Here is a 23,156-nt window from a genome sequence, read left to right as displayed (position 1 = left end):
ACTCAATTTTTTTTTTTGTAATTTTGTACACCTTTTGACTTACGTGACGCACTCCGTGACTCTGCGCAGTTGAGGCGCGTAAAAGATGTTTGGATGCCACGTAAACCAAAAAGGTGTAAAATATTACAAAAGAATTGGGTTCGAGAGGGTAATAGGAACTTTGTTTAGTTAATGTGTGTCGCTGAAATTTCGATCATAGTCTAAGGGAATACTTATACCATATCCCATATTTTTATAAGTATATTTTCTTTAGTAAGATTTGTCCACATTGTGGTGGCAATTTTTAATGAAAGTGGACAAAATAACGATCAACTTATCATGGTAAACCATATTCTACTATTCTAGAGGGCAAGAATATTGCTCACTCCGTCTACTTTACGTGACAACATTTTGCCTTCACATAAAATTTAAAAAGAATAAAAAAATTAAAATTACGTATTTTAGATATTTATATAATTATAAATTATTTTATTAAATGTAAAAGATAATTTTAAAATTAAATTATTTTTAATTATAAAAAGATTGAAATTTATTTTTAATTATAAAAAGTGGGTAATTGATAATCCCCTCAAAGTCATATAATAATAGATACTTAACTTTATATTGCCGTTTGCCGAACATGATTTTATTAATATTGCCGATCGCCGAACGTATTAATCGTAAAACCTTTTGTTTTATTCCATCTGTTTCAATTTATATATATAATATTTTTGAGTTTTGAGAGTTAAACAAAAAAAATTTAATCACAATCTTCATTATTGATGTATTTTGAATTGACAAGTATCGTAATTTATATTACTTGTTATATAGTTTTCAAATATGTAAATTTAATTATAAATATATTTTAGTTTTATATTCAAATTCATGGTCGGAATGAAATTGATTGTAAGAATACGCAAAATACCACATATATTGAAATCAAAGGAGTATTATATAGGATAAAAAAGAAGTCAACATTATATTTCTTGAGGTCATGATGTTTAGGGTGTTTGAACAGTCTTTTTTGAAAATATTTATTTAGAGAAGTTCTCTAATAAAAATAAAACCATAATTAGATAATCATTTTCCTCCTCTTCATTTTTTTTTTTTTGCCAACTTTGTGATATTCCTAAAACCTTTTGCAGTTTCTTAAGTAAAAAAATATTTATTCTGCTTATTATTTTTTTTAAAAAAAATAGAGTCAAATAGACAAGAAGATATGTTCGAAAACTTTGGATCTTTTTAAATTTTGCCACCAACTTGGCTCTAGTTGCAACATAGGACAATTAAGACGATGATATTCTAAACCATAATTAAAATGTCATTCTATATCGACCTTGTTCTAAACATAAATTATTATTTTTTAAAATTTAGCCCTTCTTAAAACAAATTAATTAAATAGTAAAAGACATGTAAATTAAAATAATTTTTCATTTGAAAAAATAGGTCAGAATATTACATTATTATATCATCCGTTTACACTTTACATATTTATTGTTCAACTACTCTCCTCAGCTAAATTGAATTATTCTCTTGTTCTATTACTAATTTCTAAAATATATTTAAAAACAATAGCACTTCCTATATGACCAAAGTATCCAAATTACGTTCATTAATAGCAAAATATTAAATTAGTAAATTCATGTCTTTTCCAAGTTTGAAAGCAAAGATTTGTTCTGAGCACAAAGTCTAGTCATTTATAGAAAAATATTCAATATCTAATTCAATATAAAACTAGGAAAAATATATAAATATAAATAAAAATCAAACACCTTCCTAATTACTTCCATTAGAACTCTTAATTGTGTTTCTAATAATGTATACTTTGGTTTCCACATATACGCCCAAGATTAAATTCTAATTCAAGTCAAAAAATTCAACCATAGTGTGTAAAACCTCATTAACAAAAACATTTCATACACAAGATTCAAATTCAAAATCTTTATTTGAAGGAGCCAGTAATTTCATACTCAAAACTCGAAATCTTTTTTTCTGAAAGAATCATGATTTCATACCTAAAACTCGAACTCAAAAATAGCAATTTCATACTTAAGGCTCGAACTCAAAATTGTTTGTAAGGAGTACTTACAACCGCACCATTTTTTTAAAGCGGTTATATGCCTAAAATTCCACATAGAGGAAGCGGTCAACTAACTCCTTCGAATTTGTCATCACCTACTTCACCTTCCTTTTCCCTTTTCTCTTTCAAAAATCTATATAATCTAAGCTACTTCACCCCAAAATTTCAACAAATAATTCAATTTTCTTGATTCAATCGTCACAAATCCCAAGAAAACCAATTCTTGAAATATTTTGGGACTTACCCAAGTTCTTGAATTTGAGTTTTTACAGGACAAAAAAAAAACAGAGCACAAATATGAATAAACTTTTAACAACTTTATTATTTTCATCAATCTTGATTTTAAGTCTATTTTTTACTAGTTATGGTCAGAATCAAAATTGCTCTGCTTTTGCATTCAGAAATAACCAGATATTTGCAACTTGTAATGCTCTGCCTCTACTAAACTCTGTTCTTCATTGGAGTTACCATCCAGATAACCATACAGTTGATCTTGCTTACAGACATGGAGGTGTACCAAATACAGATTGGGTAGCTTGGGGTTTAAATATTGATGGAACAATGATGGTTGGTTCACAATGTTTAGTTGCATTTAGAAATTCTAGTGGAGAAATCCATGCTTACACTTCCCCTGTTTCTAGTTATACTACTCAGTTAGCAGAAGGGGCTTTGAGTTTCAATGTTCCGAGAATTGGAGCTGAGTATTCGAATAATGAGTTTATTATTTTTGCAACTTTGGAACTTCCTGCTGGAAGAACTAGTTTTAATCAAGCTTGGCAAAATGGTGCTGTTTCTGGTCAGGCTTTGACTGCTCATGCTCAGTCTGGTGATAATATGAGGTCTTTTGGAAGTGTTGATTTTGCTAATGGAGAGTTAGGTGGTGGTGGTAGCTCAGTTACTTCTAGACAACGTAGAAGAAATGTGAGTTTTCGCATACCCTTTCTTTATTTCGTTGGAATTTAACTTGTATACACTGACAGTAGGTATCGATTAGAGTTGATTTGTATAAAAGGCATGAAGCACTTGCTCGCTGCTCCGGCTGCCTTCTTGGCAGGTGGAGCGCTTGTCATCCTGACTTTTCTCTCTTCTCGACACTCTTATTGCCATAGTTATAGGAAATGGGAGTATTTATTTTTTGACTATCACTACTTTTTAATCTATTAGAGTTTGTTTGGTACGAGGGATTAGGATGGATTTATCTCATGTTTGGTTGAGATAAAATCGTGGGATATTGTTTTGTTTCCCAACCAAATGAGCCCTTATAATATGTACATAAATTGTTTTATTTTTCATCTTACTAGTCTCACTTGTTATATGGGCGGTGTCCTATAGTTTATCTTTTAGGTAAAGGTGGATGCGTAACCTTGTTTAAACTCAATTGAACAATATTTTCAATACATAACCTATATCTCGAAAGTCCAATTGATTCAATCGTAAGTTGAAATCATCAAGTTTAAATTATGGAATTGCGTTCTAGTTTTAGGTAACGTGATATAAACAGCACGAAGGCTACATATCTGTCCCAAACAAATTGGGGTTGACTATATAAATTCTCGCTGACCATATTACTCATTTTTTGTATCCACTACCCCCAACAAAATAATTAGAAGAAACAAAGAATTTGACATGTTTGATATCTTGAAAATTTGGCAGGTTCATGGAGTACTGAATGCAGTGAGTTGGGGAGTGTTAATGCCAATGGGTGCAGTATTTGCAAGGTACTTGAAGGTTTTCAAAGCAGCAAATCCAGCTTGGTTTTATATACATGTTGCTTGTCAAACTTCTGCCTATATTGTTGGTGTTGCTGGATGGGGAACTGGTCTCAAACTTGGCAGTGATTCTACCGGTATCGAATTCACTACTCACAGGAACATTGGCATCACTCTCTTTTGCCTCGGAACTCTTCAGGTAACCATCTAAACGCATTAACTCTAAATCTTGAATTCACTAATACATTAATATCCCACAAATATACATTTGCCGGCTATAATTTTGGTGTACGTCTGTAAAAATCCCTTTTGGGGGATTTAGTACATTGCCGACCCCTCAAACTTGTCCTCTTTTTTCATTTAGACACATGAACTAAGGGTTATACACATTTGATATAGTAAGTGCGATAGGTTCAACTGAATTAACTGTTATTACTTATTTGACCGCATTAACTATAAATCTGAATTCACTTATGTATGCACTTGTCAACACATAAAAGACTGGACCCTTAAATAAAGAGCATCAAAATTTCCCTTTTTTTGTCTCAATACATAGACAGCCCCCTCAAACTTGCCCCATTTTTTTTCATTTAGACACCTGAACTAAGGATTATACCCGACCTTCATTGTTACTAATTTGTATGATTACAAACTTTGTAGGTATTTGCTTTGCTTCTGAGGCCAAAGCCAGACCACAAGTACAGATTATACTGGAACATCTACCACCATGCTGTTGGATACGCGGTAATAAGTCTGGCCATCGCCAATGTTTTCGAAGGATTTGATGCATTGAATGGACAGAAAAATTGGAAGAGGGCTTACACTGGTGTGATCATAGCCATAGGTGCCATTGCTGTTTTATTAGAAGCCTTTACTTGGTTCATTGTTATCAAAAGGAAAAAAACAGAGTCTAACAAGCACACACAAAATGGAACAAATGGTACTGTTAATCCTTACGGAAATGGGACTCATCAACAGGCATAAGTTAACTTAAATAATGTCACTTTGAACATTTTTGTATGTTTATATGTTTTTTGTTATTTGGTCAGATTTTGGTTTTTTTTTTTCTTCTTTTTGATCTTTGCAGATTGATATATATTCTTGTATTCATCATATATGTTGAGAGACCACCTATTTGTGGTTTTATTTATTACTACTAGTATCTTCTTTTCATTCACTTTCAATGTTTGAATTTAATTTCTGTACACTAGCAATATAACCTGCGAGAAGAGTAACTACTTAAGACATGTTCAAGTTAATAACTTCGAAATATATACTCCCTCCGTCCCTATTTACTTGTCCATATTTCCTTTTTTAGTTGTTCCTATTTAGTTGTCCATTTTGACAAATCAAGAAAGGACAACAAATTTTTTCCTATTATACCCTTATTTACACTTCTTGAAAATTGTAAAAGTGTATGTTGTTTTCCTCCAATTTATTTCACTTGAATTCAAATAAGTGGTTGTAATTTTGAAGTGAAAAGTTGTCATAAGGGTAAAATTGTAACTTCACTGTGCTAATCATTGTTGCCTTAATCTGTGTGTCATTTCTAAAGTGGACAACTAAAAAGGGACGGAGGGAGTAATAATAATAATAATAATAACAATAACCTACTATAACTATTTAAAGTTCTTCGATAGTATAATTTTTTTGTCACCAAATCCTGAAAATAGCCTCTAGCAGAAAAGTAAGGTAAGACTGCATACAATAGGTTCTTATGGTTGGGCCCTTTCCCAGACCATGTGTATAGCGGGAGTTTTAATGCATCGGGCTGCCTTTTCGTCATAAGCAATCTAAAAAAAAAAGTTAAAAGAATTAATTGTTTGCCAAGTGGCATATTGTCATCAGGCTAGAAAAAAGAGCAACTTTCACATATAACAAATATAAAAATCATATTTATATGTTATAGCTATAGTTTGCATAATTGCGCTCAATTTGCTATGGCTATTAATATGTATTTCGCTATACATATACAAAAGAAGCAATTGTATAATCTGTTTTAGTATATATATACACAAAAGAAACAAAAGAATCAATTGTATAATTTGTGTTTGTATAAAACGAGAAAGAGAGAAAGACAAAAGAAAACTGGGAAGGGGAAGATCGTATTTGTATAATCATAAGTGTATAGGACGAAAATATATGCATTTGTATTTGTATGTACAATTTTCTCTCGCTTTATACAAACACAAACGCAATGTATACATTTGTGTTTGTATAAAGTGAGAAAGGCGAGTGAGAGTGGTGAGCGAGATCTAGGAGAGGGGAGAGAGGGTAACGAATATATATATATATATATATATATATATATATATATATATATACATACAATTTTCTCTTGTTTTATACAAACACAAACGCATTTTATACATTTGTGTTTGTATAAAAGCGAGAGAGGCGAGGGAGATTGCCCAGCGTGAACGAGAGTGGCGAGCGAGATTCACCAGGGAGAGAGGCGAAATAGCAACAGTTTGCTATGAGGTACAATTAAATCAAACTATGGTTATAACATTTAATTTGAATTAATAGTTTGTTATTATATACAATTTCCCCTTAGAAAAACATGAATTGGGCCTTCTAGAAGTTGAGACTTAAAAAATAAATTACTCCCTCCATTTCAAATTAATTGAATTGTTGAGGCGTCTCACACCCTTTAAGAAAAGAAGATTAAGACATAAATTAGGCAAACTTTTCATTTTTACCCTTATTAATTATTATCAAATTTGTGATATAAATAACTAAACATTAATTAATAATTAATTCTAATACTAACTAATGAAGGATAAAATTGAAAGAACATTCTAATAATAGTTTTGAAGATTGAATAATTAAGTTAATTTAAAAAATAAAAAATATCTCAACAATTCAATTAATATGAAATCAGAGGAGTAAAGAAGTGGAATAGGAATAGGCAAAGTTGAGAAGCACTAATTGCAAATGCAAGCAAAGTCGTTCTCTAGAAGAATGCTCCATTATTAGTCAATACCTGATTGCCAACGAGCAAATGGTACTGTTAATCCTTGTGGCAATGGGACTCATCAACAGGCATAAGTTAACTTTAATGTCACTTTGAACATTTTTGTATGTTTTTATGTTTTTTGTTGTTTGGTCAGATTTTGTTTTTTTTTTCTTTTTGATCTTTGCAGATTGATATATATTCTTGTATACATCATATATGTTGAGATACCACCTATTTGTGGTTTTATTCATTACTACTAGTATCTTTTTTTCATTCCCTTTCATCTATTATCCCATATAATGTTTGAGTTTAATTTCTGTACACTAACAATTTAATGTAAGAAAAAAGTAACTACTTAAGACATGTTCAAGTTAATAACTTCGAAATATATAATAATAATAATAATAACCTACTATAACTATTTAAAGTTCTTTGATAGTATAAAAATTTTGCCATCAAGCCTTGACAACAGCCTCTAGTAGAAAAGTAAGGTAAGGTTGCGTATAATAGGCTCTTATGGTTGGGCCTTTTCCCGGACCCTGTGCATAGCGGGAGTTTTAGTGCATCGTGTTGTCCTTTTCGTCATAAGCAATCCACAAAAAAAAAAGTTAAAAAAATTAATAGTTTGCCAAGTGGCATATTGTCATCAGGTTAGAAAAACATCAATTGGGCCTTCTAGAAAGTTGAAACTTAAAAAATAAATTAAAGAAGTGGACTAGGAAGAGGCAAAGTTGAGAAGCACTAGTTACAAATGCAAGCAAAGTCGTTCTCTAGAAGAATGCTCCATTGTTAGTCAATACCTAATTTACCAAAATAAATTAATCAAGTTGACTTAATTAGTACGAAATTAGCAGTACTATTTATATTCAGATTGTTTTTGAAAGAGTTAAAAAGGATAAAAACACGTCTTAGGCAATTTCATTAAAAATTAATCGAGGTGTGTTTCGCTAATTATATAGTGATAATTCAGATAGGAAGCTCACACTTAGTAATTCAAGTATAAAACTCAAAAAGTTCGGATAGTTAAAGTGTTTTTAACTCTTAAATCTTAAAAAGAAAAATTCAAACTCAACATGATGAATACTATATTTTTATACTAATAATGTGTGTGAGTGTGGGAGTACCTCAGTGGAGGACAAAATGTAGAAAGCGAGGCAGAAATTGAAAATAATTTGAATATGTAAAGAGTAGATGTACAAATGCTTCTTATGCAGAGGTGTGAGTATGGGAGAGGTTGACTATGAATGAATTTAGGAGAGGAGTGGATAAATCGAAGAAGTATTGGAGAGAGGTAATTAGACAGGATATGATACAATTTTAACTTATCGAAAACATGACCTTACACAAGAGGCTGTAAAGTACACAAATTAGAGTGAAAGATTAGTAGATAACAGCGCGTTTGTCTTACTTATCTTTTCATAGTAGGAGTCGTACGTAATATTACTTTTGTAGTTTCCTGTCCTTTTAATTATGTTAGTATTTGATTTTCTTGTACTTCGATAATGTTATACTTAATGTTTCTTTCTTCTTCTTTTTTCTAGAATATTTTGACATGCTTTCGATAGTATTGTACCATGATTTTTTCATTACTATTTTTTTTCTTGATTTGCTTTTAATTTTTTTTTTTGACAAAGGTCTATCAAAAATAGTTTCTCTACCTTTTAAGGTAGGGCTAAAGTCTGTTACAAGACACCGACTAATGCAAGCAATAATAACAAAAAGAAAGAAACACAAGTTCTTGTAAAAGACAGCTTTTCTCATGTTTAGTTGATCAAAATGTGATATTTTCTTATTAAAAACAAGTTCAGGAAAGTATTTAGAACTAATGCTTGACAAACAATAGTATTAGTAATGCAAAGATTTTTTAATGCACACATACTTATAGTTAAAGACACAATTGTTCCTTAAAAATTTTTTCACTTTCTTTTCATTGTATTTTTGGAGTGTATTTTTATAAATGAATTAAAGTATCAAAAATTATGCAATACATAGTATTTTTAATTAATACAATAAAACAAATAGTGTATAAGAAATATTCTTATCATAACTAATACTAATATTATTAATGTCAGCATTACTAGTTCTTATTCAACACTATTTTTATACATCCTACCAAGCGACTTCGGAATATTTTATTAAATGATACGTATAAATACTTTTGAATAATAATTTTTTATTTACTTATCAAACACTAAATAATAATTACTATTTCCCTAAAAAAGTTTTAGAAAACTTTTTCCTTTGCAATCACACTTTTTTTTGTTACTATTTTAAATTTGTGCCACCACATAAGACCCCATTAAATGAAGAGTAAATTTTAGAAATAAAAATGATACTAAACATAATAAGACTCTATAACAATATTTTTGGTAATTGCGCTCAATAATTATAGTTTTGTTTGCCAGTGGTGGAGCCAGGATGTTCGCTAAGGGGTTTGAAGTATAAAGTAATAAATACGTGAGATGGGAAAGAAAAATATTAATCTTAACTCGCTAAATTTAACTTGTTTTGTTATGTTGCGTTTAGGTTCTTCTTACTTTTTACCCTGCTCCATCGAGTTTTTTTTTTCAAATTCTTGTGCTCTTTTTTTCTTTAAGTTTTGTCATGTTTTATTTTATTTTGATTTTTTTTATTAAAAAAATTCAGAATTAGTGCCCTTTCAATCTATGTTACTATAAAAATCACCAAGATTTTTTAAAGGGATAAAAATTGACATATTTAGAAAATAAATAAATGACATCATCTTTTTTTTTTAGTTCAATTAATTTAATTTACTAGGTTAGTCATTTGTAAAAAAACAAATGATCAATAAATCAAATAAGATTAGTTTAATTTTCATCTCCGTAGAATAAAATTGAAAAAAATACAATGAAATTAAATAAAAAAATTAAATTAAATAGATTTTGTTTAAAAAACTATTCACAATTTTAATATTTCTTCGTTCGGTTAAATTAATTTACTTTATTATATATAAATATTTTTTCTAACTGAATTTAAAATTTAATAAAAATTTATCGTTTCTTCAACTTAGTACACATAAAGAGAACTATGTAGAAACATAATGAATCTAAAAGAAAAATTTACAAAAAATGTGGCTAATAAATTTAAACAAAGACAAATTGAAAAAAAATAAATAAATAACATAAAAAGAAAATAATGAAAAATAAAAAGGATAAAGCTTCACATTGAACCATTGCGCCTAATGAGATTTGAACTCAGTCCTTCCAGGCGAAACTTGAACCCCTTGACCATTCTACTATCCTTCTCTTTAGTATTGAGGGGGTTCATTTTAATTAATATACCCATAAAACTAAAATTTGACCTTATATATACAATGTAATTTTTTCGCGAGGGGGTTCGGGTGACCCCCCTCGGTTCCACGTAGCTCTCCCATGTTGTTTGCTATGTAGGTTGCCGTTTGTATATTTCATTTGTCCGTTACAAACATGATAAGTATATACAAATGGATGATGTGGTTCGTATATTTCACTTGCGAATATACAAACAAGATAAATATATACAAATTTTGTATTTATACATATATGAAATTTTCAAAACTCTATCTATATATTTTGCTCACCAATATACAAATAAATAATTTATTATGAATTTTTTTTATATACGATATACAAATAGCTGATGTAAGCATATATAAATTCTCAATTTGAACCGCCCAAGTGAAATATGAGGAAACAAAAGCTCCACCACAGAAATCACGACCACAGCAAGATCATTACCCAAAAGCAGCAGCTCAAATGAAGTACGTTGGCGCTCTGGGGAAAACAATGGCGTTATCACTATCTTCACGCTCTCTCTTCACTTCCTCCTATAAATCCCTTTCTCCTCTCAAAAACCCCTTTTCTTCCTTCCCAATTCGACAATATCGTATTCTTTTTGTTCTTGAACCCTGCAAGTACAACAACAAAACTACTAGGTACAAGTTGCCAAGACGTCGTAGTTCTTTCTCTACCCATGCTTCCGCCGCCCTACAAGAAGCTCCTGCCCCAAATGAGAAAATTGTTCTCCCAACTAACGAGTCATCCGATGGGCTCCTTCGAATTCGCCATACGGTAATGTTAATATTGGGAAATTGGGATGGTTTATGGGTATTGATGAAATTGAATTGTTTCCAGTTTTATTCTCGTTAAATTTGAAAATATTAAGTGGGTTGATTACAGAAATTAGTAATGCTTAGTAAATTGTTGCTCATTTTAATATCACTCAAAATGCTGTTTTTATACTGTTTTCTAGATTACAGAAAGCTAATGTTCTTGCGCCCAAAGACATTTATTGTGTTGAAGTATTCTCCTTGTACATTTGTTGGATTTGGGAAGTTTGATTTTTTTATATAAACGTGGTGTCCAGGCCAGCTTGTGTGCACGTGGACTAATTTCATAGGTAACTTTGTATACCAATGTTAGAATAGATGGAAAGAAACCAGCTAATGTTGATTTGGGAAGTTTTTTTCTTTTATGATACTCTATTAATGTTGTTGGAGATGAGGTTTGTATTGTCTGTTGCTTGTTTTTAGCGAGGACTGGCGTGTTTACTAGTTCATTATGTAGAATGCTGAGTTTTTATATTTTAAATGTGACCAGTAGATTTTAGTAATATAAATTACCATTCTGAGGGTGGGTTGATGTGTTTCTTGCTGCAGTGTGCTCATGTTATGGCCATGGCAGTCCAAAAACTCTACCCAAATGCAAAAGTGACAATTGGACCCTGGATTGATAATGGTTTTTATTATGATTTTGATATGGAGCCTTTGACTGACAGGGACCTGAAGAGGATTAAGAAGGAAATGGTAAGCTAACTTGTGCTTTTTAGTGATTGTTAGAAAGTTACTCCTTAGTAGTCCCTCTGCCTCCCCACAAGGATTCACCCCCTTAAAAGAAGAATTAAAAAATAGTTTGATCTTGTCAATGAAGCTTGGATTTTTGGTTAGAGAATTTACATCTTAAATTTTCTCTAGGATCGAATTATCAGCCGAAACTTGCCTCTTGTTAGAGAAGAAGTTAGCCGGGACGAAGCTCAGAGAAGAATAATGTCTATCAATGAACCTTACAAGATAGAAATTTTAGAGAGCATAAAGGAGGAACCAATTACGATATATCATATTGGTAAGACTTTGATTAATTGCTTTTGTTTAGTTTGAGAAACTTACTACAGCATACTCAGTGTAATCCCACAAGTTTGGGGAACTTGAATATAAAATATTACTTTAGCATATTGTACATGTTTTCTAACTAAGACGATATGAACTTTTACTTTATGATTGTATATGACTCATAAATGAGAATGATCATGGGGAGTTAATTTGAGAACCATAAACCCTATATATTTCAGGACTATACCCGGTGATTCGTTGAAATGAGTATCTTACGTCATCAGATTGATCTCAATAGAAGATTGTGGTATTCCACTTGAGCATTTTGAGTGTATGAACCTTATCTATGTCTTGAGGATCTACTATTATACATGTTGACGTTAACTTAGTAGCTGTCTTGATGTCATTGTTATTTAACAAATGATCATATGGTAGAGTGCTAGACTAATTCGTGGAGGAAAATTTTTGGTCTTTGCTGCTAATTACATCCTTCCTGAAAGTGTTTCCAGTGGAATTCTCAGTACCCACCCTAGTTATTGCTGCAGGTTGTTCTGAATATATCATTCTTTTGTTGAATTATATAGTTACTTCTTAATATTGCTAAAACATCAGGTTAAAATTATTTTCATGTCAAGTATTATTTTTCATTATGTTCTGTGCTAAATTCACTTATACTTGTAACCAAGTCAAATATTTTTCAATTTGAGGGAATTTCATTTCTCGATATAGAAACTTACGGTTGTGGAGGGCCAAATTGATGTCATGGGAAGTGTTCCCTGAACAGGTAAGTGAAGTTTCGGGGTTCCATCACAAAGGCTGTTAAGAAAGATATTGGCTCACTTTATGTCATAATGCACGAATTGAATCTAGTGCTTAGATGGAAAAATGTACCATACTGATATTGTAAGAGTACAATGAGTTCTGCAAGTTAAGTTATTATTATGTTAGTGCTAAAAAGAAAGGGAAACTGAATCTTGCACCTGGACGCCAGATGACTTGAACCTGGCTGGACCCCTAGATAGTTGATTTGTAGCAAAATCTTACTTCTAATATTCCTGAACTTCCACCTCTTACTAAAACTTTGCCATTGAAGCCTTATACCCCACCCTGGAAGCTTTAACAATTTTGCAGAGGTCTGAGGTGTGAGAATATGAGTCGGTAAGATTAGAGTCAGCCAAATCAACTCTCTGGGATCTGGTCTCAATCCTTGTGGTACCAGATCCAAGTCATTAGTCCTTCCTGTGCAAGAATCAAGCTTACATGCTGTTATTGGTGCTAACAATTATTGTTTCTAAAATACTTTTCAACTAAAAAGTGCTTCAGAAAATGTTGAGAAAATGTAGAATAGGTGAACTTACTTAAAGAATTTACCAGCTGCTTCTCTAGAACATCATTTTTACAGCATTATTTTAGATATAGTTGACAGATTAGGATCGATCGAAGAAGGGATTAAGACTTCTTAGAGGTGGACAAAGAAGGTTAAGCTTAGACTTTTCTAGCTAAAATTATCCAACAAAATGTAGGTCTTCAGACAACATTTGCATATCCATCGTTTATAAACTATAAAGCACCCACAAAAGCTTCATCTCGTATTTTGCAGAACTTGATCTGATTGTAGAAACATCCACATAAACCCATTGCTTTAACAACAAAGTATATTTTGCTTTTTCTCATGGTCAAATGCTTTCTTTCGTAGGTGATGAATGGTGGGATCTTTGTGCGGGACCTCATGTTGAAACTACAGGAAAGATTAACAAAAAAGCTATTGAGCTTGAATCTGTTGCTGGTGCTTACTGGAGAGGAGATGTAAAGAAACCAATGCTCCAAAGGATTTATGGCACTGCATGGGAGAATGAGGACCAATTAAAAGCATACCTTCATTTCAAAGAAGAAGCTAAACGGCGTGATCACCGGCGAATTGGCCAAGATCTTGATCTCTTCTCCATACAGGCAGGTATCTCTTTGATTAACCCATTTATGAGACTTATGATGTATATATATCCTTTTTTACGGAATGAAATTCAATAACTTCTTTTTTGTTGTTGCATATGCTTGAATTGAAACTAAAATTGATTGTAAAACTGGCAGGATGAAGCTGGTGGAGGCTTAGTCTTCTGGCATCCCAAGGGAGCTATCATTAGGCACATAATAGAAGATACTTGGAAAAAGATTCATATGGAGCGGGGCTACGATTTGCTCTATACTCCCCATGTAGCGAAGGCAGATCTTTGGAAGATTAGTGGTCATCTGGACTTCTACAAAGAGAATATGTTTGATCAGATGGAGATTGAGGAAGAGCTTTTTCAGCTACGGCCAATGAACTGCCCTTATCATGTATTGATCTATAAGAGGCAGTTACACTCTTATCGGGATTTTCCGATCAGAGTTGCAGAGTTGGGAACAGTGTATAGGTATGAGTTATCTGGAAGCTTACATGGGCTTTTCCGTGTAAGAGGTTTTACTCAGGTACGTTCCAAGCATAAATTTTTTATTTAGCTCAAGTCTCAACATCTGTATCCTTGATTAGAACTATCATCCCTAAAAGGGAGCGGTTATTGCATCAATTGTCTGAAAGAGAAGGAATGAAGGGTGGTAACAATGGGTCTTGCATTTTATTTGTGTTTTCCTGTGCAGTAACCACTAACCACAATGACCTATGTCTTATGCAACAATTAATATGAATAAATGAAGATGGATTTTCTAGAAGCCCATTGTTGTGGAGCACAAACATACTTGCTGTAGTTGATATAAGTGGTCTTTTTTCTCCTCTTGGAGGGCTAGATTTTGTCTTGGTCTGCTTTGGGTTCTCTGGGACATAGAGAACATACCTAATGTGGTTGAACAAATCAGTATGTTCTCTCTTTAGGGGTTTAGTTTACCATTGAGTCTCAACATCTGATCTTTGTTATTGGCTGAAACATTTGGTATTTTCCAGTAGACATGAAAAGTTTCTCAATTAAGAAAACTGCAAATCATTTATTGGTTTTAGTTTCTTTTTATTGTGTAAATTTTTCATTGGGCATCCAAGGGAAAAAAGAAAATGATTCAGTTCCAGAGCTAAAGATCATAGTTCTCGAACGAGCAATCGAAAAGATTCTGGAGCATCTTCGGGATTAGGTATTATTTACCCAATGATCGTAGTACCAATTACGTCCTGCCGAGCTCCAATATGATCCAATTTATAAGTAAGCATCTCTTGTAAAATATGAGCAACCTCAAACCCTTCTAGATCCCAAACCTCAATTTCTTGCAAGATCCCGGAGGAGTGGTGTTTATGACACCAGAAAGACCAGAAATTTCTTCCAGAAGAAATTTTAGTGACATAATGTGAAACATAAAAGTTCCATCTCCCGCAAATCATATACCAAGAGGCAAAGAACTGCCTGAGAAGGGAGAGAGGAAAACAACACACACTAATCTGTACACATAAAAGTAGTGCCTGCTATAATTGAGGACAGTCGGATACTTCTTTAGATTACTTTGGTTTTCTTTTTCTTGCACCTATACTAATTCAGGGGCAGCCTGCTTCAGCCTACAAGGCCACATGCATAAGCCAAGTAATCCTACTCACCGTGGCTGGAGCAGATCACATTAGACTTTAGAGTGTTGTAATTGGGATAGGAACTTAAGATCTCTAGGTTGTACTGTTGTACTCCTTTGCCTCCATCACTCAGCCGTCCTCTTAAGGACCAGATTACTTTGATATTCTTTTTGTCTGTTCTTTTTTTTTTTGGTCATTATTGTTTAATGTTCCTTCCATCTTTCCCGGTCAGCACTTAATTTGGTCCAAATATTTCCCCTTCTGCTTGTTGCTTGTCACACCTTCCGTGAGAATTATGCCCAATGCAGACATTCCTCATTGTCCCCAAAACTATATAACCAGAATTTCTGGAATGTTCATAATTCTGCAATCTGACTGTGGAGCCAACCCCCATTACCTCCTCTATTCATACCAAGGACTTTCCAAGAGGAGCCCCTAGAAAGTTAAAAGGATTTTACAGAGTGCATTGCTTGTGATGCTGTGGAGTTTCAGCTTTTTAACCTTCATAACTTAGATCTCTTACGTTATGTTATACTTCAGCCTTTTGTGAAAGACTTATATAGTACTCTTTTGCCCTGTATTGCAGGTGGTGGTGGGGAGTTGTTAACTTGTTAATTTTTACCTTTTTGTTATCTTCTCCACTTCTGTAAGAGATTTTAGTTTCCACATTTATAATTATAATCATTAAAACATATTGCAATGTACAGTCTTCTTAGTAGTATGCTTGTCCTCTCTCGGAAAAGGACGAGAAAGATTGAATCGTATGAGATAATTCAGATAAAATGTCTGCTTCAAGTGTTGATTCTTTCATCCAGAACTCTTAAGTAGTAGCAGCTTGCATTACTGTTATCTGATACCCCCTATATTGATTTTGCAGGATGATGCACACATCTTCTGTTTAGAGGATCAAATTAAAGATGAAATCAGGGGCGTTTTAGATCTGACCGAGGAAATATTACAGCAATTTGGTTTTGACAAGTATGAGGTGAACCTTTCAACAAGGCCAGAAAAAGCTGTTGGAGATGATGAGATTTGGGAAAAAGCAACATTTGCACTTAAGGATGCTTTAGAAGATAAAGGTTGGAGCTATCAAATAGATGATGGTGGTGGGGCCTTCTATGGTCCAAAGATTGATCTGAAAATTGAGGATGCTCTTGGAAGGAAGTGGCAATGCTCAACTATACAGGCATGTTTTGATTTTGGTCTCCTTTTCCATTGGCCCGTAGGCTCCATGGGACCACTCTCCTCTGTCTTCTTGGCCCCTCTGCTCTCTGTTTTCAAAACTCTTATCAAGTTTGCCTTAGTCTTGACCTCTCGCAAACTTGAAAGTGTTTGTTCTATTCATTTTCGTTGTCCAAGCTCCTTATCTTCTTTGAAATCCTTCATTGACACATGAGCTTCTACAGGTTGATTTCAATTTACCCCAGCGCTTTGACATTACATATGTTGATTCAAATCAAGAGAGGAAGCGACCTATCATGATCCATAGAGCAGTTCTTGGATCTTTGGAGCGCTTTTTTGGTGTTCTCATAGAGAATTTTGCTGGTGATTTTCCACTTTGGCTTTCTCCCATCCAAGCTCGAGTTTTACCAGTTACTGATGCACAGGTAATCAATACTTATTTGACTAATTCTTGTCTCCATTTACATAAATACATGTTTAGTATTTTACCCTGACGAAAGATGCTTACACTATTCTAACTCCTGGAAGTCATCCTCTAACATAATTTGTGGTTTTTCTATTTGAGTGTACAGTACAGATCATGATCCATATCATTTTCATCAAGTAAAAAGCGTAGCAAAAGGCTTCATGATGATTTTCTTTTATATTTTAATCTGTGAATTTGCTTCTGCTTATATATATATATATATATATATATATGGTGTCTCATACTGACTTATGAGTGCATTATGTTCACAGCTCCAGTACTGCAATGAAGTAGGCAAGAAACTAAAAGCTGGTGGTATTCGGGTCGAGGTTTGCAGCGGTGAGCGTCTGCCAAAACTCATTAGGAATGCAGAGAAGCAAAAGATCCCATTGATGGCTGTAGTTGGGCCCAAAGAGGTAGAAACAGAAACTATAACTGTTCGATCTCGGTTTGCGGGGGAGTTAGGGAACATGTCCATTGATGAATTTATCAGCAGAACAAAGACTGCTAGTGAAAACCGTACATTCTTATGATCAAGAGAATGATTTATTGAAAATGTTTGGGAGTAGGGTCTCCTTAATTATTAGGTCAGTCATTCATGTACGATTTTGAACATAGTTGTGAACCACAGAGCAAATAGAGAGGAAAAATAAAGGAATACATGAATTCTTATTGAATCTTTTATTTTGTGCTTTTCACCTTATGAAGGGCTCCTTGAAGTAATAGTAAAGTTGTCTCCGTATGACCTAAGGTCACAGGTGCCGTAGAAGCATTCATTATTGCTTGTATTAGCGAAAACTATCTACATCACCCTTTAGTAGGGATGAACATTATATGATATGGTATGGTATGGTATTTGAAATATTGATTCGGTAATTTTGATTTTCGTTTTTTAAACATAAGTATATCATATCATACCAAATTAATTTGGTATGATTCGGTATCTTTAAGTTTGATTTTGACATTTTTTTAGTATGATAAATTGGTAATTATAGCTTGTTCAATTTTGACAGGAAAGAAAAAAAAAATTGCCTTCCATGTTGAATTTGGTATCTTTGTTGATAAATAATCTATTCGATTTTTTAGTTGACCTATACGTAAGATCTCATAAATCATAAAAATGAATTTGTTAAGATCTACAAATAGTCAAATACAATGACACTCCTCACAGCTCACTATCGCTTTTGTTTTATTACTCTCTCCATTTCAAAATATTTATCGTGATTTTTAAAATTAGTTATCTCAAATTACTAGTCATTATAAAAGTTCACGACAAAATCAATTGTTTCTGTCCATTTTGTTTTCAATAATAATTGTTCTTAAAGACTACAAACACTTAGTAGAGTAAATCTTTAATGAAAAGAGATTATATCTTAGTTAAGATATAAAGAATCGTGTAAAAGAGAAACACAACATAATTTAAAATGAAAATGATATTAATGTTGACACGTGAATTAATTAGTAGATTACTTGGAGTCCATGTGATTCCAGTTGTAAAATATTTGACGGAATAGATCGTGATTTGTGTGTTAAGATTTAGGTTATGTATATACATATATTATAGTGTATAAGTAATATTTATACACAATTTGTATAATCTAACATATTAGTTATCACATACTATGATTTACTCTTTTATGTATTTTCCATTCCTTTTTAACGATTAGGTTAGCTCAATAAAATTATTTCAAAATAAGTGTTACATAAAAAAATAAAATTCAAGACTAATGTTTGTAATTTTTTCTAATTATAACCCTAAGCATTAAAGAAGTAATTTTTTTCTTCATTACAACTCAATTCTATAAAACATCTAGTAATAGTTAATAATTATAGCTTAATAAACTATAGCGTAATTATTTTTTTTTTATTTGGACCACTTTGTCCTTTTCTCTCAAGAGGTCGGACATAAAATTAATTTCACCTAGTAGATTAACATTATTTATAGTAAGAAATTCTTGGGAATTGTAATTACGCAATTTTTAGTCAACAAAGACTCTACATAAATTCAAAATTGTTGATTTGGGACACTTAAGTTTCCTGTATTTAGAATTGTCTCTTTCAAATATTCATTAATCAAGAGCTGCTCATCAAACTCTTCTTTCCTAATTGTATCTCCTCCGACTCAAAATAAGTGATATTTACAATTTTGATACACTTAATAAATAAATCAATTACTAAAACTAAGGGTATTGTTTGAAGAAAAAAAAACATTAATATCTTGTTGATTTCTTAAAGCGACACTTACTTTGGACCAAGAGGGAGTATGTTGAATTTCATTTGTCTTCTTTGACATGCTTCATTTCTTTTGCATAATCCAAGAAAATTGGAAAATCCAAAAAGAAAAACAAGATTGAAAAAATCGACTTTTATTTGTTTAGTTTGATCTAAAGATATAGATTTTAAAACCTGACATAGTTAGTTTAGTTTGATATTTGAAAAACCTCAACCAACTCGGCCTAGATACACCCTATAAATAACATATACAATATTTTTCCATGTGTTATCATGCAATGTGCCATAAAAATAAGGGGACATCATTTGCAAGTTGCAACATAGCAATGGAATAAATATTGAAAAGCTTAAAAAGATTGCACTTTGGAAAAAGAATTCCACAATGATAAAACAAAAGAATAGAAAAAAGGTTGATAAAGAATATGGAATATGGAGTATGAGAAAATGAAAATGATACATGAATGTATACAAAAATATTGTAAAGTAACCAATACTAAATCCCCAATGTATGGAGTATATCAAAACCAATCAGAAAAAACAGATGTACCATGATGTTCAACATTAATTTAACAGAATAAGACATCATTTCCTTACAAGAAAAACATCAAGAATCCACCACCAATTGCCAAAACCAAATGTTTCAAAATGCCCCAGCTCATCATCTTGTGAGAAGCTGATGGTGACGATGAATCAGGCGATGCTGGTGCTCTAGCTTTGCCTGTTTGATCAGCAGCTGGACTATCAGCAGTAGGGGCGATATCTGTTACTGGTGCTGGAGCTGGAGCTGGCATTGGTGGTAAATCTGTCCCGAATATGGCTTCAGGAAGAAGTACCTTGTCCACCTGATAAACAGCAACTGGATAAGTGGTGCGAACAGCGCTGCTGACTTTAGTCCTAGACCATCCTGAGTTAAGGTGAACGGTCCCAGAGTCATCGGTGAAGTTCAAGGAGTATAAGTTTCCTCCAGCAAAGGTATTAATAGGGCTAACATCACTAAGGTTCTTGAAATCAGCTAGACTATAGTAATGTGGCAATGCATGGAAAAGGCAAAGGGACTTGAGTTGTTCTGAGGTAAGATTGGAAAGTGAGGGCTTTTTCAGTGAGGTAAAGGCTGAGTCTTTGGGAACAAAAAGTGTGATCCCTTCTTCTGTGTTGTTAGCTTGGGCTTGGAAAGTCTCGATGACTTTTGTCGATACAAGGTAGTTAAGGAATGTATGGAAAGGCCCTGCAACGGAGAGTAAGTCCGTTAGGTTCGTGTATTCAGGACCTGGTGCTGGTGCTGGAGCCATGATTGGAGATCCAATCGCTTTGCCTTTCGCGACTACAGTTGACAATTGGAAGACTAGAAGTAGACTACTAACAATAAGAACCCTGGTGTAGCCCATTTTCACTTAGTCCTGATATACACTCACTCACCCCTACAAATTCAAGATCCATTAAGTCAACAAAAATCAAACCAAATTGACATAAAGTTAGCATCTTTAGCTTAAACTAAACCAAAACAGGACTGATCCAAGTGAATTGCTACTAAAATATTATCTTATCTAGACACCCTTTTAGTTAGATCTCAACATTTCAACTACAGAATTTTCTTGAGGGCAACTTTTATCTCCCTTTTTGAGTGGTACATTTTCATCCTCACCACTACAAAATCAATGCTAAAATCTTCTTGAAAAAAATGAGCTAGCACACAATTTGAGTATAAAATGACCACTAATTAGTACTTAAAATTGTAACTCATCAACTAAATTCTTGAAAATTCTTAAATGAAGTTGTTCATACAGATAAACATGCAAGACAAAATTAAGCAGATATAACAGTAAAATAAAAAAATACCAAGAAAAAGAAACTTCTAGATGTTACAATGTCAATTACAGCTTTCAATATCTTTTGAGGAAAACAATGCAGAACATGAAGCTGACTGAACAAGAACAAGAACACAGATCCAGATCCAGTCATACACACCCCCTACCCCCCCCACCCCCACAAAATAATCTCACTACCCTCATACACAAACACTAAAAAGAACAAAATAATACAAATATTATAAGAGAAAATGCAAAGATTAATTATGAGGGGAAAAAACAGACCTTGAAACAGAGAAGCTGAGAGAGAAAAGGCTTGAGAGCAAAAGGGTATGGAGTTTAGTATACAAAGAGAGTATTTAAAGAAAAAAGAATGTGTAAATTTTACAATATTTGCAGTGGCATTTGGTGAAGGGGGAAAAGGGCAAAATAAGGAAAATGAAAGCTTTTGCCTCCGTCTATCATTACTATGGGGGTTTTCTTGTCCACATTATTTTATAATATAGTAATTTGATAGTGTATTGTTCGGAAGACTCAGTTGGTTAGGAGGGTGGTTATCTACATGAATGATTCAAAATCGATCTTCTTAATATCTTTTAAGTCGAGTTTGTCGCATAGAGTTTGACTAGTACAATTTACATCCTCTGTGTAGTGCCGGAGCCAAGATTTTCATTAAAGGAGTTCAAAATGTGAAGAAATAGACACACGAAGTAGTAGAAGGGGGTTCAACATCTACCATATATACCTAAAAAATATTTTTAACCATGTATAAATAATATAATTTTCCGCCAAAAGGGTGAATCCCTAACTATATGGTTGTTACGTCACATGCTCTGTGTGTTAGCAGGTTATTACACAATGAGAGTTTATCCAATGTGCACAAAGTGCTCACTACAAAGTGGTCATCTGAAAAAGGCAAAGATTATAGCAGCTACAAATTATCCTGGAATTCCAAAAAAAAATAAAAAAATTGATAGGGTGTTAATTTGTCTGTTGAGTGGAAAAAATTGTTGTGACAAGACTTTAAAGCAAAGTGTTGATGTGCGTTGGCCTTTCAATGTCTTCATCTAATTGTGTTTTTTGAGAAAAACTCTTTCTATGTTTCTTCTTGTGTCTCCAAATTGGTAGTCTACCCATATATCTTCAATTTGTTGGGGACAACAAAATATAAATACGGCACGAAAAAGTTATACATCAACCACACGAGAAATTAGATTTACGTGGAGAACTTCTTCAATGTGAAGGGTGAAAATTACGGACCACAATTGATAGATAAAAAATAGCATTAAAATTTAGAGAAGAAAATGAGTAAAATCGTCAAATCTAGAGCTATAGAACTCCAAATCCACATATGTCAACTCTTGATAAAAGATTATGATAAAAAAAAAAAGTTATTCAGAAAATCACCTTAATCGGACAAGAAACAAAGAGGAAAACACAATCTATCAGCTAAACATATAATTATTTGTGCAATATAAATATTACAACACGGGACTTGATTAAGCCCATAGGTTAACATTTTAGATCTATTTATAGCTAGCTTTTTCATGAAAGTAGTGTAGTCTTTGTCAACCATCAAATTCCTCTTATATTAAGAGAAATAAGTATTTCTAAAATTAAATTGACAATGTATTTTTATGATCACGGTCAATGGATAGTAATTAATTTTTTTTTTAATGGGTGTGTCAAGTCCAAATATGACAAGTAAAAGTAAATGAATAAAATACTTATAAGCAAGTGAAACTTTGTCAAAATTCTACATTAAGAATGTAGTGAAAATGTGAAATCAGTATTAAAACCGGTTTGAATTGACTTATTTTAATTGCTCTTAAGCTAAAAAAAAAAAACTTCTAAGTAATTTTGTGGTGTTTGAATAAGTTAAAAAAATGCTCATAAACACTTAGTTTTAAATTAAAATGACAAAAATAAATCAAAACAGGCTCTTAATTACTTAAAAAGAAAGAAGAAAAAACTTTGTTAAAGTTTCAAGGCTGAGATTTATAAAGAACTCACTGATTTAGTGTTCAATTTAAAATTATTTATTGATTTCCTTTCTTACTCTTATTGTAACTTTTCTAGAAGAAACATTTCCCAGA

At 32.5% G+C, this 23,156-nt stretch overlaps 3 protein-coding genes across 5 annotated transcripts in view; 2 read left to right on the top strand and 1 right to left on the bottom strand.

Annotated features, from left to right (window-relative positions):
- The window catches only part of LOC125877046 (cytochrome b561 and DOMON domain-containing protein At5g47530-like), a 35,533-nt gene extending 30,595 nt beyond the window's left edge, over positions 1-4,938 (top strand). For 2 of the 3 annotated variants that reach the window (XM_049558352.1, XM_049558351.1), the window contains exons 2-4: positions 2,571-2,980; positions 3,713-3,967; positions 4,429-4,938. In XM_049558352.1, the coding sequence (XP_049414309.1) occupies positions 2,571-2,980; positions 3,713-3,967; positions 4,429-4,752 (989 nt within the window). In that variant the 3' untranslated portion in view covers positions 4,753-4,938. Of the gene's footprint in view, positions 1-2,232; positions 2,981-3,712; positions 3,968-4,428 lie in introns of those variants that run through there. The other variant, XM_049558350.1, reaches the window with a different exon arrangement.
- Positions 4,939-10,451: 5,513 nt separating this feature from the next.
- On the top strand, positions 10,452-17,700 carry LOC125876103 (threonine--tRNA ligase, chloroplastic/mitochondrial 2). Its single transcript, XM_049557218.1, has 8 exons — positions 10,452-10,797; positions 11,385-11,531; positions 11,700-11,847; positions 13,531-13,784; positions 13,923-14,300; positions 16,253-16,561; positions 16,782-16,982; positions 17,296-17,700. Exons 1-8 carry the CDS (start codon positions 10,483-10,485, stop codon positions 17,554-17,556), a joined length of 2,013 nt encoding a protein of 670 aa, XP_049413175.1. The 5' UTR covers positions 10,452-10,482; the 3' UTR covers positions 17,557-17,700.
- Positions 17,701-19,690: 1,990 nt separating this feature from the next.
- LOC125876320 (fasciclin-like arabinogalactan protein 7) lies at positions 19,691-21,493 on the bottom strand. The gene is made up of 2 exons (XM_049557475.1): positions 21,346-21,493; positions 19,691-20,673 (listed from the first exon to the last, which is right to left on the bottom strand). The coding sequence occupies exon 2, from the start codon at positions 20,638-20,640 to the stop codon at positions 19,846-19,848; it is 795 nt and encodes a 264-aa protein (XP_049413432.1). The 5' UTR covers positions 20,641-20,673; positions 21,346-21,493; the 3' UTR covers positions 19,691-19,845.
- Positions 21,494-23,156: the final 1,663 nt, after the last annotated feature.

The sequence above is a fragment of the Solanum stenotomum genome, chromosome 9 (assembly GCF_019186545.1).
Source record: "Solanum stenotomum isolate F172 chromosome 9, ASM1918654v1, whole genome shotgun sequence".
NCBI lineage: Eukaryota > Viridiplantae > Streptophyta > Magnoliopsida > Solanales > Solanaceae > Solanum > Solanum stenotomum.
This window is presented reverse-complemented; position numbering and strand designations above follow the sequence as displayed.

Coding starts and splice junctions, on each gene's coding strand:
- LOC125876103 (XM_049557218.1), top strand. CDS start 10,483: ATGAAGTACGTTGGCGCTCTGGGGAAAACAATGGCGTTATCACTATCT. Junction 14,301..16,252: donor GTGTAAGAGGTTTTACTCAG/GTACGTTCCAAG, acceptor TTGATTTTGCAG/GATGATGCACACATCTTCTG. Junction 16,562..16,781: donor GGCAATGCTCAACTATACAG/GCATGTTTTGAT, acceptor GAGCTTCTACAG/GTTGATTTCAATTTACCCCA.
- LOC125876320 (XM_049557475.1), bottom strand. CDS start 20,640: ATGGGCTACACCAGGGTTCTTATTGTTAGTAGTCTACTTCTAGTCTTC.